Source organism: Curcuma longa, chromosome 1 (assembly GCF_044706935.1).
Source record: "Curcuma longa cultivar G26 ecotype Majalengka, Jawa Barat chromosome 1, ITB_CL_G26_1.1, whole genome shotgun sequence".
Lineage (NCBI taxonomy): Eukaryota > Viridiplantae > Streptophyta > Magnoliopsida > Zingiberales > Zingiberaceae > Curcuma > Curcuma longa.
In genome coordinates, this window is record NC_133861.1 from 22769993 (window position 1) to 22786301 (window position 16309).

Consider the following 16309-nt stretch of genomic DNA (forward strand, 5'->3'; position numbering starts at 1 on the left):
GGAAAATGCGTTTGGTATGATTTTCTAGATAAGATAATTTTATAGGTTTTAATAAAACCTATTTAAACTATCCCAACTATAGTTAGGAATCATTTATTAAAATTTTATTAAACCCTAACTTAAAAAATCAAAAAAAAAATCGGCCGATCGCCGCGTGCGGCCCGCGTGCGGAGGCGTCGCCGGGCTGCGCGTCGCCTCCGGTGGCGTCGCCGGGCCCGGGCGGCACCTCCGGTGGCGTCGCCGGGCCCGGGCGGTGCCTCCGGTGGCGCCCCATCCTTTGGTGGCTCTTAGCTTCTCCTTTTCTGTGTTTTGACATCGTCTTTTTCTTCACAGTCACTCTCCTGTTCTTCCTAGCTAGCTATATTCAATCTAAATATCATTCCATCCCTCGATCCGCGTCAGCCGAACAGTCCTCCCAAAACAGAGAAAACGACCCTTTACCACAGACTCCGCCGATAACGTCGCCGTGATGCAGCAGCAGGGTCGGGTAGCTAATAATTACCATTTGGCGAGTGGCGACGACCACCCCCCTCGTTGTCCCAACTCCCAACTCCGATCAGAACCAGGGCACCAACAGCAACCCTTCCGCAACGCTCCAACCATCTCCACGTTAACTTCTTGCGCGCTGGGAACAACTGACAGCTAGCGACCCCTCCGTACGTCGTTTCCACTCTTCTTCCTCTCGACAGCGAGGGCGTAGGTAGGTAGCATGCGATCAAAACATGCATGACTCCCTCTAAGTAGCTTTCGCATGCATAATTGCGAGTCCTAATTAATGGCGTTATACGATGCGATAATGACGCATGCGGAAGAGGAATAACAAACGATATATCAACGATGACTTACCCCCATACGGCAGCTCCTCCGACCGTTGCTCCGGCGATCGACCGCGACCGCTCCCGCTAGAGTTGCGATCCGAAACGACATCCTGCACAAGAGCCTGCTCCGGGTGGCTCGCGTGGCGCTCCTCCATTGGCTCGGAGGCGATGACCGACGAGGGAATCTAGCGCAGGAACGTGACGGGGACGGGCAGGATCTCCTTATCCGATCTCAGCCAATGGCGACGCTTCGCCCACGTGACCGCGGGTCCCACACATGTATCGCCTTTAAGATCGACTCCCTCCTCGCTCTCTCTGCTCGCAGTTTCGCAGCCGACGAAGCCATCGCAGCCGCAGCAGTTTAATTTAATTTACTGAAGGAAAAAAAATTCTCTGCTCCAAGCTAAGCATGGCTGAACCTTCATCGGCTTCCTACATTAGAATGGTGAGTAAGATCGATCATGATCACGCCATCTGTGATCTTAACTTTTGACATCTGTTCAACGAACCGATCACATGCAGGTGCAGCATTTGATCGAGCAATGCCTGGTGTTCCACATGAATCAGGAGGAGTGCATCGAGGCTCTCTCCAAGCACGCCAATATCAAGCCTGTCATCACCTCCATTGGTATATGAACATATATATTGGCACTCTCTATTTATTTCATGCATGATTAATGTTCTGATCGATGCGCACTCTGTGAAAGCATAGTTTGGAAGGAGTTGGAGAAGGAGAACAAGGAGTTCTTCCAGGCGTACATGAAAGAGCAGGAGGAGAAGGCGACTGAAGAGAGGATACAGAAGATGCTGGCGGAGGCGGCGGCCGCAATAGACTCGGACAAGGATGATGAATAAGTTAGTTATGATCATTAAGATTGAATTAATTTGGTTTAAGTTACTTATATTAATTAGATCAATATGTTTACTGTTGGTTGATCAAGTTTATTGGATTAAAATCTAATCGAGCGCATGCAGATAGTGAATTGTAGACGAGTAGATTCAGGTAGCTAGGGATGACAATGAGTAGATTAAGGTAGAGGATGATCGGATTTCAAATCTTCCATTCTTATCCCTACCCTATTTATTATATCTATTCATCCCCGCTCCATAAGTATTCAATTTTGATTCTTATCCTCATACTGAAGATCCCTCATATTCCTTAGAAGATTGAATATTTTTATACTAATATTTTTTTCCATTTTATCCCACTATTAATTTGTTTTTCATTCTATAATCAATTTTGAGTGCCAATTAACACTATTGTGATGTTGAATTTTAAAAAACAACATGACACACATATACAAGGGTACCTCTTTAGGCATAGTCCTTGTGTATATTTTCTTAAAAGATGGAAAAGAATATGGTCCATGATAAAAGATTTGCATGACCTTATTCTTTGGTCAAAATTTCAGATAAGATCTCATTATGTTTTCAACAGATAGAGCCATAAAAGAGTTTTTTTTAATATTTTAAATTTATTTTTAATTTATGTATGCTATTTTCCTCTGATCAATAAAAATATGAATTAGAAATTTTTTAATCATATAATGCAAATAAAATTATTTTTTTTTCAAAGTTTCCCCTCTTTCCCTTGTCCAACTCTCCCTCCTTATGCTTCTCTCACTCGTTGAGATTAGGAAGAGAAATTACACTTAACTCTATCGCACCGATCCGATGGGTGTTACTATACTCCTTGCTTGATTAAGTTCAAATGTTGATATATTTGTCTGTATTGTGTCCAATCGAAATGGAAGATTTTATCTTTTTAAGCAATAGCGAGTTAGATATCTCTACCAGTTCACTTCCTTGATAAACATTAAATTTAGCTTTTATTTAGATGTATCTAGAGTCATAAATTTTTTGATTTTTTTCTTTGTCTATATTTTATCATTTACAATTATTCTAGTTTAGGTGATGAAAAATATGATTTATTTTTTCTTTTGTTCTGTACCTCAAAAGCCTCATTGAAGTCTTGATAAATGATAATGGTTGATTTGGTCTTGTTGCGATCTTAGCTTCTTGTAGGGATTATATTGAATTTTGTTATTTTGTACATGTGTTTTTTATTTATTTACATTTTATGCTTCGTGGATGACGATGAGTTAAGGACGGGAGCATAATTCTTTCTATTGTTGTCCTATTTCATTGTTCTTATTTCTTTATTTTGTTCCTTTTTGTAAGATTGTTCTCTCCGTCTTACATTTGAGTAATTAAAAAATGCTTCTATCTTTTTTCAATTTTAATAATCCTAAAATTTTAATTAATAATTTTGCATTAAAAACAGAAACTTAAATTTTATTTAAAAAATTAATTTTTAAAGTTAATATTTTTATTTGTTAAAAAAAATTTTAAATCCACCATTCTCTCGATCCAAAAGGGAATGAAAAAGAGTATGAAATTTTTTTTTAAAACAATGTCAAAGGCCTAATTATTTTTTATTTTTTATGCCTAGTGTCTCAAATAGGTTTGAGTCGGTCTTGAGTCAGGTGAGTAAGATTTTATGAGACCCGTTTTCATATTCAAATTTAAAAATTCTCATACTCAATTATTTAATCATATCTAAATAATTTTTTCATAGCCTCTTCCATTCCGATCAAATTTGATATCAGATCCATTATCAAATTCGTAGAAAATTCTCATTCATAGATTCGGGGCAGGCTTATTTTTTTCGACTTGATTCCAGTTGATATGATTAATAAACTTTATTGTTTATTAATATTAATTCATGCATACAGTTTGCTCTAGTGTTGTTTCTCCGGTTAAATCGAAAAAAGAATAAATATTGAAGTGAATTAGTAGGAACTTAATTAAATAAAAATTATATCTTCCTACTAAAAAAATAGGAATCACCTAGAACTGATCAATTTAAATTTGATTTGACTTAATTCCATGTTTTTCAACTAAATTCCATATTTTTAAAAATCTTATAAATATATTTGTAGTATAGTGTTTATTGAAATATTTCTTTTAAAAATAAAACAGCATGTTGAATTTCTAATATAGACTCGAGTTACCGGAATAAATTTCAATGATAAATGTTTCTCAAACTGATTTTGTTTTTGTTTTTTTTAATTTTATTTGATTCGATGTAATAAAAAACAAATTATAATTTAATATGCTTTGATTAATACAAGCCGAATTAACTAGAACCAATTATAATTATAATGATAGTAATTATTACTGTTGAAAATGAGACACATTGTTGTAAAATCTTAATATTATTAGTTTCAAACTGATTTATCAATTAAAATCTCTAAGAATTGGATTCTAAAAGGAAAAAAAACAAATTTATTTCTCGAGTAGGAAACTCCATTAAACATTTTTGTAATTAGAAAATTAAAATACTTTTCTACAAAATAATGCTTTCTAAAATAAAGAAAGTTTTAAAAAATCATTTTCAGATTTTTTTTTTCTCTCTCTTTCAACAGATTTCTTACTAGTACAAAATGTCTGTTTTTTTCCCTTATTTTTCATATTTATGATTATTATTTTTCGTATTTATGATTTATGATTTAATTTTATTGGTCTTGCGTTTGATTTACAATGGGCCTCGTTTCCTTGGCCCATGGGCTTTCTCTCACCTCGCGCCTCGTTGGACTATAAAAGGTCAGGGCTCGGGTCTCCGCCGGCGGTCACGGGATCGCTTCGAGGTAATCCTCTCCTCTCGCCATTGCCGCCTCCGTCGCTGTCTGCTGCGATTTTCTCGGCGTCGGCGCACGATCTAGTCTCCGCCTTTTCTATACATGCTCTGCGACTTTCTCATTTTGATTTCGTTCACCTCATTGGATTTCATTAAGCAAGATGTCTCTTTAAATCAGATGGTCAGAAATCATATACTAGGTTCATAAATTATAGCAATTGGTTGCGTCTTTGTTACAGTAGGGCTGACGTGATCTGTTGTTCTGATCAGAGCAATGTGCTTGTGAAGAATTAATTTGTATTTATATTTTTATTTTCTGTAAACTTCTTCCTTCTCTTGTTCAAGTGTCTATTGATTGTAGAATGCTTCCTGTAAATATATTTCATCTTACAAAAGTACAAAATTTCCGACTGGGTTGTAATGTGCATTCAAATCACGAATGACGTACCAAATAGCTTATGCATAATCCTTGGACTAAAACTTGTGTATGGACCGTTGCTGATAGAGCATTGTTTGTGCAAATAGAAATTCTCTCATTTAATGTAACTGATGAGCCTACTTTTTTGAGAAAAATGCGCATTGCATTTTCATCTTGATATTGTACATGTTTTTCTTTAAGGTGTTCGTTATTGAGGATATGGTGCCTATATTCTCATAATTTTTTTTTTTTACATTTCTTGTTCTGGACTTGACAAATTAATACCTCAGTAAAATTTGAAAGAATTATTTATAAGCCTTTTATTTATTTCCTATAGGAAACTCCATCTTCTTTCTTGTTGTGTTGTTGTGTTCAAGTTTCCTTCTTTTTGTTTTCTTTCTAATTTTGCAATTCAGGTGCAGGTGTGGTAATCGGATATACATTGATAATTCACATTTGGAATTTTTATCATCTGGAAAATTTGCTGTTTTGTTTCCTCCATCCGTTTCAGTTCACATGCAACATTAGGAAAACATAATCTTGATGATTCATTTTACGAGATAAGATTAACGATTATGAGGACATTGATTCCCAACATTCTAAGCTGATCTTGTTTAATTATTCCTAAATTACTTGGATTTCTTAATTTCCAATATGGGGTTTCTCTTTTTTTTTTTTTCTTTATTTTTTTGTGTGTTTTTTGTTGTACTCTATTTCAGATCCACTGAATATTAGTTCTTAAATTTGAGATTAAAAACTTAAAAGGCATATGCAACCGATATGCCGTTGATCCACTATATAGCACATATGCAGTATGTGGGGGCATAGAATCAATATTAAATTATTAAATTAAATTTGTATTGATATGTAAATATTTACCACTTGCAAAATAAGTGATTAGCACTTACAATTTTCTATCTATTATATAGGTACCACATAGGATTTTAAGTCAATTTGGTCCAATTTATATTAGTTCAAATAAGTTAAATAAGGTCTTTTAATTGCACATGATTAAAATTCAATTCCTTTGAACACCCTCGGTTATAAATCAATATATGTCGATATATTATGTTGAATACAAAATTATAGTGCATCCCTTTTACCACTATGGTAACATTTTTCTTTAAAGGTGTAACTTTATTAAATGTAAGAGAATTAGTATGATATTTTGCTTCTAGAACTTGTATTCTTGTTCATTACTTTATAAATACTATATATAAGCACCTTGAGTTACTTGAGCAATTGCAGTACCTCGGAAAAATTTATCCTTAGTGATTTAGAGCAATATATATCCTTTGCACAACAGTACCTAATAATGTGAAATTTTATCTAACTTTTCAAATTTGTTAATGGTTGTAAATTTAATCCTAAGTAATCCAAGATCAAATTGATTATGTGGATTATACAAGAATCACTGATGTTCAGCTAACATAATCATGCAATATAATAGAAAATAAAAAGTCAAAGCGTATTTGACAATGTTGCTTGTAATATGATTAACTATCTTTTCTTTTGACTTCACACTTGGAAGGATATATTAAGATGAAGAAGGAACTCAGCTTAGGAGAAGTAAACAAGTAAGACTGTTAATATAGCAACCAGTTAATAGAATTCCTAAATGTGTATCAGAAATGACTAGGTGCTCCATATGATTGTTTCTAAATTTTTTTGGACATGATCTAAGGATACTGCTTGAAAGTGAGTGATCCCCTTAATTCACCCAATAGTTTGCACTGTGCCTTGAGCTGGGATTCCATATACTCCTAGTTTCTTCTGCTTTATCTGTCAAACTCACTGATCATTGACTTGAGGCAAGAGGTGTCTACTGTCAACTCCAAGTGTCAATGTTTGACGCAGGTTTAGAGGGGAAAACGGAGAGTCCAAGTATCAGAGGACTACTATGTAGTTCTGAGTGTAGAAAAATTAATTAGATCCGTTTATCTTTTTACCCATGCAGGTCTTATACACATTATAGTTAGATTTTTTAAATTATTTGTAACTTAATTTGGAACTATTATTAAGCACTATGCATCCACTAAGGTAAAATTACATTAGTAGGAAGATTTAGCTTATAATAACAATCTAACTACTAGTTATTTTATTAAATTCACATGTGCAATTACTAAATAACTATTCATTATTTCACTTGTATAATTTTTTTTTTGATCAAACCAGACGTTTCACTTGTTTCATCATGTTGCTACAAGTGGATCAAGAGACTTGACTATGTGAGAAAAATATAATGAATATTCATAACCTAAAGATTTTCATGAACAACAGAATTTTTGCTTTTAACTAATATCTCCATGGAAATTGATATTTCATAGAGGCTTTTGCCAGTTAAAATATCCACTTAGAACTATTATTATCAGCTCTCTGTACTGTGCATATGATCTGCTATTAGGATCTCTAATTTTTTGCACACTGATTGATCTATGCAAACAATGATGTCAGTGTGTGCATGAACTTCGAGATGGTGCTCTGCTGCTGTTAAGTTGCATCAATATAATCTAAAATTCCTGAGGTGGGCCTCTACTGTTTCTAATTGTTCCTCAGCTATGTAGATTTCTGTCATACTGCTGATTCTGTTATGAACCAATTGGCAACCTACACAACATGGATCTTTCTTGTCAGCGACCGAACAAGTACACACACTGACCAATAGGTGACTGAAACAATATCCATGTCTTTTTGTTTGCTGTATCATTTAGTTCCTCTGCAGGCAGCCATGTTCAAGGGGAAATCATTCTCCTGCAAAAACCATATGAGATGTTCCGTTCAAACTGATTATATGACTTTGTTGAACCTTAGTGGGTTCTGGATGCTTGCAAGTATTGCCCTTGCAACTTATGGCAATTCTGCATTGTTGTACTCAGAACTCTATATGAAAAGGAAAGAACACTGAAAGCATGCAAATTAACTGGTAGTCTTTTTAGGGGGCAGTGTTTAATGGTTTTGCATGTGATGGTCACTAGCTAGATCATTCTCATTTCCTTGGTTATGGATTTATCGTACTATGTTGGTGGAAGTCATCAGACTAGTGCATAGACAGAGGTGCTAAGGAGGACTTCATTGTTTCATGGAGAAAGTGGTAGGTCCATTTTCCTCTGCTCAAGTGCAAGTTGAATACTTCTGCTCAAAAGGAAAAAGAAAAACAAAGGTAGTGCAAGTTGAATACCTTTTGATGTGCCACAAAGTCATGAAGCAATATGCGATATGTGGTCTAAGGACACTGCTTGAAAGTGAGCGATCACTTAATTGACCAAATAGTTTGCACTGTACCTTGGAGCTAGGATTCCATCTACTCCTAGTTTCTTCTGTTTATTTGTCAAACTGTCACTGGTCAATACTTGAGATGGATCAATATCCATTTTCATGTCATGTTAGAACGTTTGGTAATACGCTGTCTATAATAATTTTAGGTGATTTTTTTATCTATCTTGTTTTTTTTGTCTAGAGTTTGAATCAACCTAACAAAAGAAAACTGGCCATATTCTTTTGCAGGTAGGTGGGTTAAGAGAAATAATAAAAAAAGGTGCAGATTGATGCTAACAGCATTTTTCCTTTCAGACATACGGATGAAACTACAGAAGTTATCAGACTGCAAAGGTATGTGTCAATCTGAGTAAAAACATACTGGCTTCATGTTTATTGTTCATGATTTTCTCATGTCCCTTTGATCTAAAATACACGGATTTGACAAGCACAAATACCGAGTTTCAGAGTCTCAATTTGTTTGAAGGTTTAAGGACATCTGTAGCAGACATAGAACATCAGGAACCATGGTCAGCAATGGTCTTCTCTTCCTGATAAAAGTTGCATGAACGGTGGAAGTTATGATGACTGGTGTCATTGAATTCTCAAAAGGTTTAAGTGCTAAGGGGACGGAAAAGCCAACTAAAACAGCGTGGATGCTAGGATTCAGGCTTTTTCTCCACTCCAATGCATGAAATAATTCTAAAACGCATAAAAAACCTAAATTTCTCATGAGAATTGTGTGATTTATAAAGCAAATCTTTATCCGATCAACATGCTAAGGACAAGGAATAGGGTCCTCCGGTGAATATTTTCAAGATTTCAACTGATTTGACTAACACTGCTTTTAAATCAGTAAGTTGACTTATGTGGTGATTGTGTCGATTGATTAATACACTTTTTTTTGGTGGGTGAAGAGCACTCTCTTCTACACAAACCTCATCGTTGTTTACACAATATAGTGAGTACACAAGTATCAAGATCTCATCTGATTTGACTAAAATTGTCATGAATCAGTGATTTGACTAAAATTGTCATGAATCAGTGATTTGACTTTTGGTGACGGTCCTGATTGATTAATGCACTTCTGTTTGATAGGTGGCCAGCACTTTCTTCTACATAAATCTCATTGTTCTTCAAGTTTGAATCCTTACACGGTATAGTGAGTAAATGGACCTGTATGGGGATATGTCACTTTCGGCTCTGATGAGTGATTGAAATGTTTGGACTAAATGGATAATTCAATGCTGATTGATCTGCCTTTAATTAGGTGTCTCTTCACTTGGAATTGCGTCGGTGAGGGCTTCTTGTGTTGGCTATTCATGGATGACGATGCATCAAGGCGCGTTGGATGCATGATGGTTTAGATGGATATGAAAATTTGTAAGTTCTAGTTCTTTCAATTGGTTGCTAATCGGCATCATTGAAGATGTTTCTTCTATATATTCAACTGTTGAGATCTGAGGAGAGTTAGAAATTCAGAAAGTTTTCTCCACACTGTTCGCTATCAGTTGAAGCCTTTTGGAAGGATCAATTTCACTATTTTCTAATGTCGTCGAGCTCTGAATGTGATCAATATCCTAGGCCATCTACAAAGCCTGGGGGTGAATGGATTTAATATTGAATTCCTTTTTTATATTTACCATCCGGTCAGATTTGATTTGCTTCTTTCATTTTGATGAATTTTACGAGAACTATATTGCATTCCTTTAAGATTCTTCTACCTCTCTTTCATTCCAAAGTTAGAGGATGATCGCAAGAGTTGTGAGACTCATTGCTCTTGAACACTTGTTGGTAAGGTTATCTACTAATTTCCGTGGTCTCGGCTCTCAGGCTTTCAAAAGTTATTAGTGATTTTATTGGGATTATTTTAGCAAAAGATGAAATCCGTTATCCAACGGTGCTACATGGTTAGTCTCATAACTATTTGTGAAGAGGTAAATCGAAAAATTACAGTTGACCATGATGGGGGAGGGTATTGCTTTGGTTTCGTCGAAATTCGATTCTTGTCTATTTCAATAAGTTTGTTCTGTTATAATTAACTCAACTATGTTTCATTTTATTAGGATCACTGTTTTATGTCTTGTGGGGCAATTGATTTGTTTGGATTATCAATATTATTGTTTTAAAAGGAATTTTGACGCAGATGTTAGTATATAATTTTTTTTATTAAATTGTGAAAATAACTTCTTACTTACAATAAATTTAATATAATTAGATTTTTTTTAAATTTTATATTAATAAAAGTTATATATATATATATATATATATATATATATATATAAAAGGAGTGATATTATGCATGTTTTAAAATATGTGATTGTGTGTGACATTAAAATCGGAGTGTTCAACAGAATTTAAAACACTAAATAGGATCATTTTATATATATATATATATATATTTTTAAATTTTTTATGTTTAATATTATGACTTAATTTTTAAATTAAAAAAGAAAAATCTTAAGTTAAAAAATAAATAAATAATAATTTTTATTTAAAAATTATTTTATATTTAATATTATAATTTAATTTTACTTTTAAATTCTAAAGAAAAAATTTTAAATGATTTAATTATAAATTAAAAAATAAATAAATAATAATTTTTATTTTAAAAATTTCTATGTTTAATATTAGAAAAAAATTTAAATGATTTAATTATAAATTAAAATAAATAAATAAATATAAAATAATATTATTTACTATTTCAGATATTAAGAATTTTTTCAGATATTTAGATTATAATATCGCAGTTACGTATTTTAAAAACACGCGAGATATCAATTCTATCACATCATTAACCCCACTAGTCACACTTAATTCCACATTCTCCGGGATCCACCATGGTCAGCGCAACTAGAGCATCGGTGATAAGTAGGCGAGCACGCACGCGCTTCCGCAGCTCTCACTCAGCGCTTTGCATAGCCATGTTCCATTCCTCATACAGCGACAGTGGCCTCCACCCGCTCTTCTTCTCCGGCGCAGCGGCGACCACGACGGCGGCGGCGTACCCTGCTCCTCCTCACGAACTTCCTCGATCATATCTCCAGAGGAGCAGCGCCCACTCGCTTCCCTTCTTCCACCACCACATCCTCAACTCTAACGCCAGCCCCATGAGGCGGGTCCTCAGCGCCGGAGATCTCCAGATTTCTCCTCCCGTACCTACCAAACTCCCATTTTGAATCGTTCCTCACATTCAAAATTGAATCTTTTTTTGTTGCTCCGTGGATCCTATCGCAGGGGACTAATCATCGCGTCGGGCGATACAGCGCTGAGGAGAGGAAGGAAAGGATCGAGAGGTATCGGAGCAAGCGAAATCAAAGGAACTTCCGCAGGAAAATCACTGTAACTATTATTTTTTCCATTTTAAATTGATCGATCATAATTGAAGAAGAATTCCGATGAGTCGATGCCATTAATTCATTTCCCCCGCCGTTTGCTAAGTACGCGTGCAGGAAGACGTTGGCCGACAGCCGGCCGCGAGTGAGAGGTCGGTTCAAAAGGAACGGGGAGATGGAAACGGAGACGGAGGCAGCGAATCGGAACAGCTTCGAGTTCTACAGCTACGACGACGCTGATCAGAAGCAGAGCGAGAGCCGGCGTAAGGTGGAGGTGGACTGGAGGAGCCAGTTGCAGGCGGCACTGGCGACGGAGGACCAAACGGAGAGCTACTACGACGAGGAACTCCTCGCCGGCTTCGCCGACGCATTCTCCATCAATATTTTCTCCTAAATACCGAGAGAAGGTAGAGAAGATCGAGAGAGATATTAAAGCTTAGTTGTGTCCTCGCTGCAGCCTGCAGCAGCAGTGTAGTTTCTGTATTTTAAATTTTCAGTTTTTTAAAAAATAATAATATAGATATTTAAAACGTAATTTTATAGGATATATAAATTAATTAAACATTTTAAATAATTAAATTAATATTTTTAAAAAAATGTATACCGCTCTCAGTAAAATGGTCAAATTTATTAATTGGAAGTTTATTTTGAGATAAAATTATATATATATATATATATATATATATATATATATATATATATATATATATATATATATAGGTCTGATATCCCGCGCGACGAAAAAACCCGACTCCCGTACGCGACCGCCCGACCTCCCCTCGTTCATCGCCGCCGTTCTTCGCCGTCCGGTCACCGCCGGCCACCATCCCGGGCTCGTTGGAAGCGCAACTCGACGGCGCACACATCGGCACCAGATTCCGACCGGATTGGGTCGGAATCCGGTCGGAATTCCGGCCGAAACACAGCAGACGCGCTGGTGGCCGATTTCGCCGGAATCCAGCTGGATTCCGGCCGAATCGGGGCCGGACTCCGGCCGCGGTCGACGCGCCCGGCGCCGGCGCGTCGTTACGCCACGTCAGTATATATATATATATATATATAGACTAAAAATAGAAATAATCATGAAAAAAAAGTGTAATGCGGACGCGTTTACGCCACGTCAGTGTAGCTACCAATCTGGAAGGTTCGAGATCCATGTCTAACCAAATCGGCGAACTCAATTCTCAATTTGATTCGAAGGCGAGGAAACGAGGAAGGAATCGACGGAGATGGCGATGAACCCTCAGCTGTTCCCCAACGGGATGCCGGTGCCCTTCGTCGGCGAGATGTTCGTGCTCGCCAGGGAGGGCGTCGAGTTCGAGATCGACAAGATCCCCGGGTTCATTCCCCTTCCTCGATTCCTGATTCCGCTTTTGGATTAACTTTTTTTCTTCCTTTTTAACAAAAAGGTTTCCTTGTTTCTTTTTCTTTGCGTGTATATCGTACCAAGGAGGAAAATTTTCAGATTGATCTCGATTTTGGATGATCCCTTGTGCATGTGATGCGAATTTGTGCAATTACCTATTATCGCGTCGTGAACGGTTGAACTTTTGTTCCGAAGATGATTGAGAAACTTGCGGAGATGAATCTTCTTTTCAGAATTTTTTTAGGACCGTCTTATTGTGATAATCATATTGAATTCTCATGCATCATCAATTAGAGGATGTATGTACTTCATAGGATGGAATGAGTGTGATATGGGAGACACAGCTGAGTTGGTTACGACGCAGCAGACTGGCAGAAGAGGAATGGTTCGAATCCTGACGAAGTCAGACAATACCCTCTTGCGTCGTAACCAATTGCAGTTTCTCGATTTACCTCCCCACAAATGATCATGGGGCCGATTTGAGGCCGCTAAGGTGGTGGATTCCACTTTTTTGCAGAAGCAGAAGAGTGTGATATTCGGAAGTGTGATCTTCGTTATTATTGATTTGGCCCTAGATTAGGCTCCTACGCATCCACATATGTTTTGTCGCTGATATACGATGGTTTCGATTCTAGTATCTGATCCATACAAAATGCAGTTGAAAACCAGGAGCTTTTTCAAACAAAACCGAGTTGTAGGAAAATGTACCATTAACGAACCATATAAGGCACTTATAGTTTTCATTGTGTAATACGTGCCTCCAATCTAAAGTTATTTGCTTTGCTCGTCTGTGATTGTTTACCTCTTTTTTATACTTTCTTTGAATGTTTTTTAGAGTGATGACATGAAAATGCAAAACAATTCTTATACTCATTAGACTAATAGTTAATGGTGAAATGTAGAAATTCTCTAATAGCATTGTAATCTAGAAATCCATCATCATATCAAAAGGGTTCTGTTAATTCCTGCATTATGCTCACTTACATGGTTTTCATGTATATGCTTATCTATTGTTGTTCATTTCTATTTGTTGTAGACAAAGCAACAAGATGTAATTTGAGATAATTTACACATATCGTATCATTCAATCTGCTTTAAAGTAATTGTGAATGATTACTACGATATATGAATTAACTAATCAATGTTTGTAATCAGATGTTTCTGCACTTATCCATATGTTTCAGAAATCTGATGTTGGTAGAAACTAACCAATGTATTTTGCCTCTTGTTCATTATAGAATCAATCTATAGCATGCATCGTAGTTGCCTACCTTGTGTTATACAAATCTAAAATGATGCAATCGCATCGAATGATTTTTTAAAAAATTCAGTTGATTTTATTTCCAGAGAAGATCATGTCAAAGCAAAGGGAACTATTTACTTGTCAAACATAAGAATGGTGTTTGTTGCAAAGAAACCTGTTGGAAACTTTGTGGCTTTTGATATGCCTCTGGTATGAGCTTTCTGAATTAATTGTATACTACTAATCACATTTGGCATCTTGTGCATGGGATTCATATTTGCTTGGCACAAGGGGATGGTACTATCTGCTGAGCTCCCTGATACATATTCTTTATTATATTTTATTTCTTGTATAATAATAGTCTGTAGAACTTTGGATGAACATATCTTACATCATTATTTGGTTCCATAATCTTTATTAATTTTGTTTTGTTAAGTTAATCTCTGGGATTCTAAATATATTTTTGGTAATGATCAAGCAGCATAATTTTATGTTGCATTGGCAAGAAGTACACAGCGTATCACCAATTTAATTTGTATGTAGCTCATGCTACAATAGGATTTTTCACACTGTTGCTTACAACATCTAACATGTACCTGATAGGGACAATATTGCAAATTGTTAGCCATGTTTGCCAACTAAAGACTACATATGGCACATATAGAGTGTACTCAGATAAGTCCCCTTAAAGAATATCTCTAGACATGATATGCAGACCGCCTGATAAAAGTTGCCTGCATTCTCGTTCCCTGTTGGACCAGAATCTAGTTTGCATGGTGTCACTGGGATTGTAAAATGTCAAACAACTACTTCTGAATTCTGACTTCCAAATTCCAATTCCCCCCTGTTTCCTCATGTTGTAGCATGCATAGAATCTTTCATTTTGAGCATTAACTGCTTTGTTCTACTGTTTGTTCATTAGCATCTCCAAACGCATGCTTGGTTATTACTCCCATGTAAGAATATCTTGTTTTCTTTTGCAGCTATTTGTTCATGGAGAAAAATTCAACCAGCCAATATTTCACTGTAATAACATATCAGGATCCGTCGAACCTGTAAGTGCAGGACAAGCACAAACACTATTTCTTTTTCTTTTTTTTACTTTTTTAAAATATACATTTGATGGCTCAATCATTTCATTTGGATGTGCCTAACTCAGGTGGTACCAGAGGGCCAGCACAGTGCGCTCTACTCAACTCACAAATTCAAAATCTTGTTCAAGGAAGGTGGATGTGGAACCTTTGTCCCTCTTTTCTTAAATCTCATTGGAACCGTGAGGCAATACAATCAGCATGCAGCTGCTTATCGTGTTCAAGAAGCTGCAACCCATGTCAATCCACTACAAGCTGCTCAGACTCCAGTGGATGACATGATGAGGCGCGCGTGAGTAGACACACATCGATAACGTCAAATGTTTGCAATTGAAATGTTGGCATTCGATAGTCTTAAGTTTGTCTGATTTAACATCTCTCTATGCAGGTATGTCGATCCGAATGATCCGACTAAGATCTTTTTGCAGCAGCCCACTCCTGAATCTCAACTGAGGAGGAGAACATATCATCCTAACGCTGCTGAAAACTCGTACTGAGTAAGGTGCCAAATCTATCTCAAGATGTCTTAGGTTCTTACTAGTGTGGTTCTCTTCACATAGATGCTTTGACAGTGCATTAAGTCTATGGTTCCATGTTTCTGTAAGTTTGATATCCATATACAGTTTTTAATTCACGTAATATAATAGTTGGTTTGTTCATGTCGAATTTGGTGCCTTTTGTGTTTTAGTAAATACGAAAACCTGCTTTTTTCACAACAAAGTACCTGGCCACTCGAAGAGGCTAAGATCCTGTTTGTTTACTTAGGAGGATGGAAATAAAAATTATAGAAAGATTTTTATGGTGAATTTTTGTTCCTTATTTACTTGAAAGTAGCACTAATAGGAAAGAATTCAAGGTTGATGGGGGATCAAATTTCTTAGAAATGAATATGAAAAATCCCTGTGGCAGAGGGGTGTGTCTGTATCATAACCCTATGTGCAAATCATCATTTAAAAAATATCTTCTTTCCTACGCGCACATACACTCCTTTGCAAGTGTGGTTGAGTTACCCTTCCATGGTTAAATTGATAATATTTATTGAACAAATGTAATTAGCAAGTTTATTACAACTATGGACTAAATTATTAAAATTAGTAAATTTTTGTTATTGATGCCTTGAGAAATTATTTGTTCTTTCTTTCC

The 16309-nt window shown here is 36.0% G+C and overlaps 3 protein-coding genes across 3 annotated transcripts; all 3 read left to right on the forward strand.

Moving 5' to 3' along the window:
- Positions 1-1124: 1124 nt before the first annotated feature.
- LOC141843326 (uncharacterized) lies at positions 1125-1779 on the forward strand. Its single transcript, XM_074731401.1, has 3 exons — positions 1125-1263; positions 1341-1446; positions 1531-1779. The coding sequence occupies exons 1-3, from the start codon at positions 1228-1230 to the stop codon at positions 1671-1673; spliced, it is 285 nt and encodes a 94-aa protein (XP_074587502.1). The 5' UTR covers positions 1125-1227; the 3' UTR covers positions 1674-1779.
- A 9276-nt stretch (positions 1780-11055) lies between these two features.
- LOC141827898 (uncharacterized) lies at positions 11056-11860 on the forward strand. The gene is made up of 3 exons (XM_074715275.1): positions 11056-11286; positions 11369-11473; positions 11573-11860. The coding sequence occupies exons 1-3, from the start codon at positions 11056-11058 to the stop codon at positions 11858-11860; spliced, it is 624 nt and encodes a 207-aa protein (XP_074571376.1).
- Positions 11861-12648: 788 nt separating this feature from the next.
- On the forward strand, positions 12649-15832 carry LOC141837963 (UPF0664 stress-induced protein C29B12.11c-like). The gene is made up of 5 exons (XM_074725341.1): positions 12649-12805; positions 14180-14285; positions 15059-15130; positions 15235-15458; positions 15555-15832. The coding sequence occupies exons 1-5, from the start codon at positions 12696-12698 to the stop codon at positions 15661-15663; spliced, it is 621 nt and encodes a 206-aa protein (XP_074581442.1). The 5' UTR covers positions 12649-12695; the 3' UTR covers positions 15664-15832.
- Positions 15833-16309: the final 477 nt, after the last annotated feature.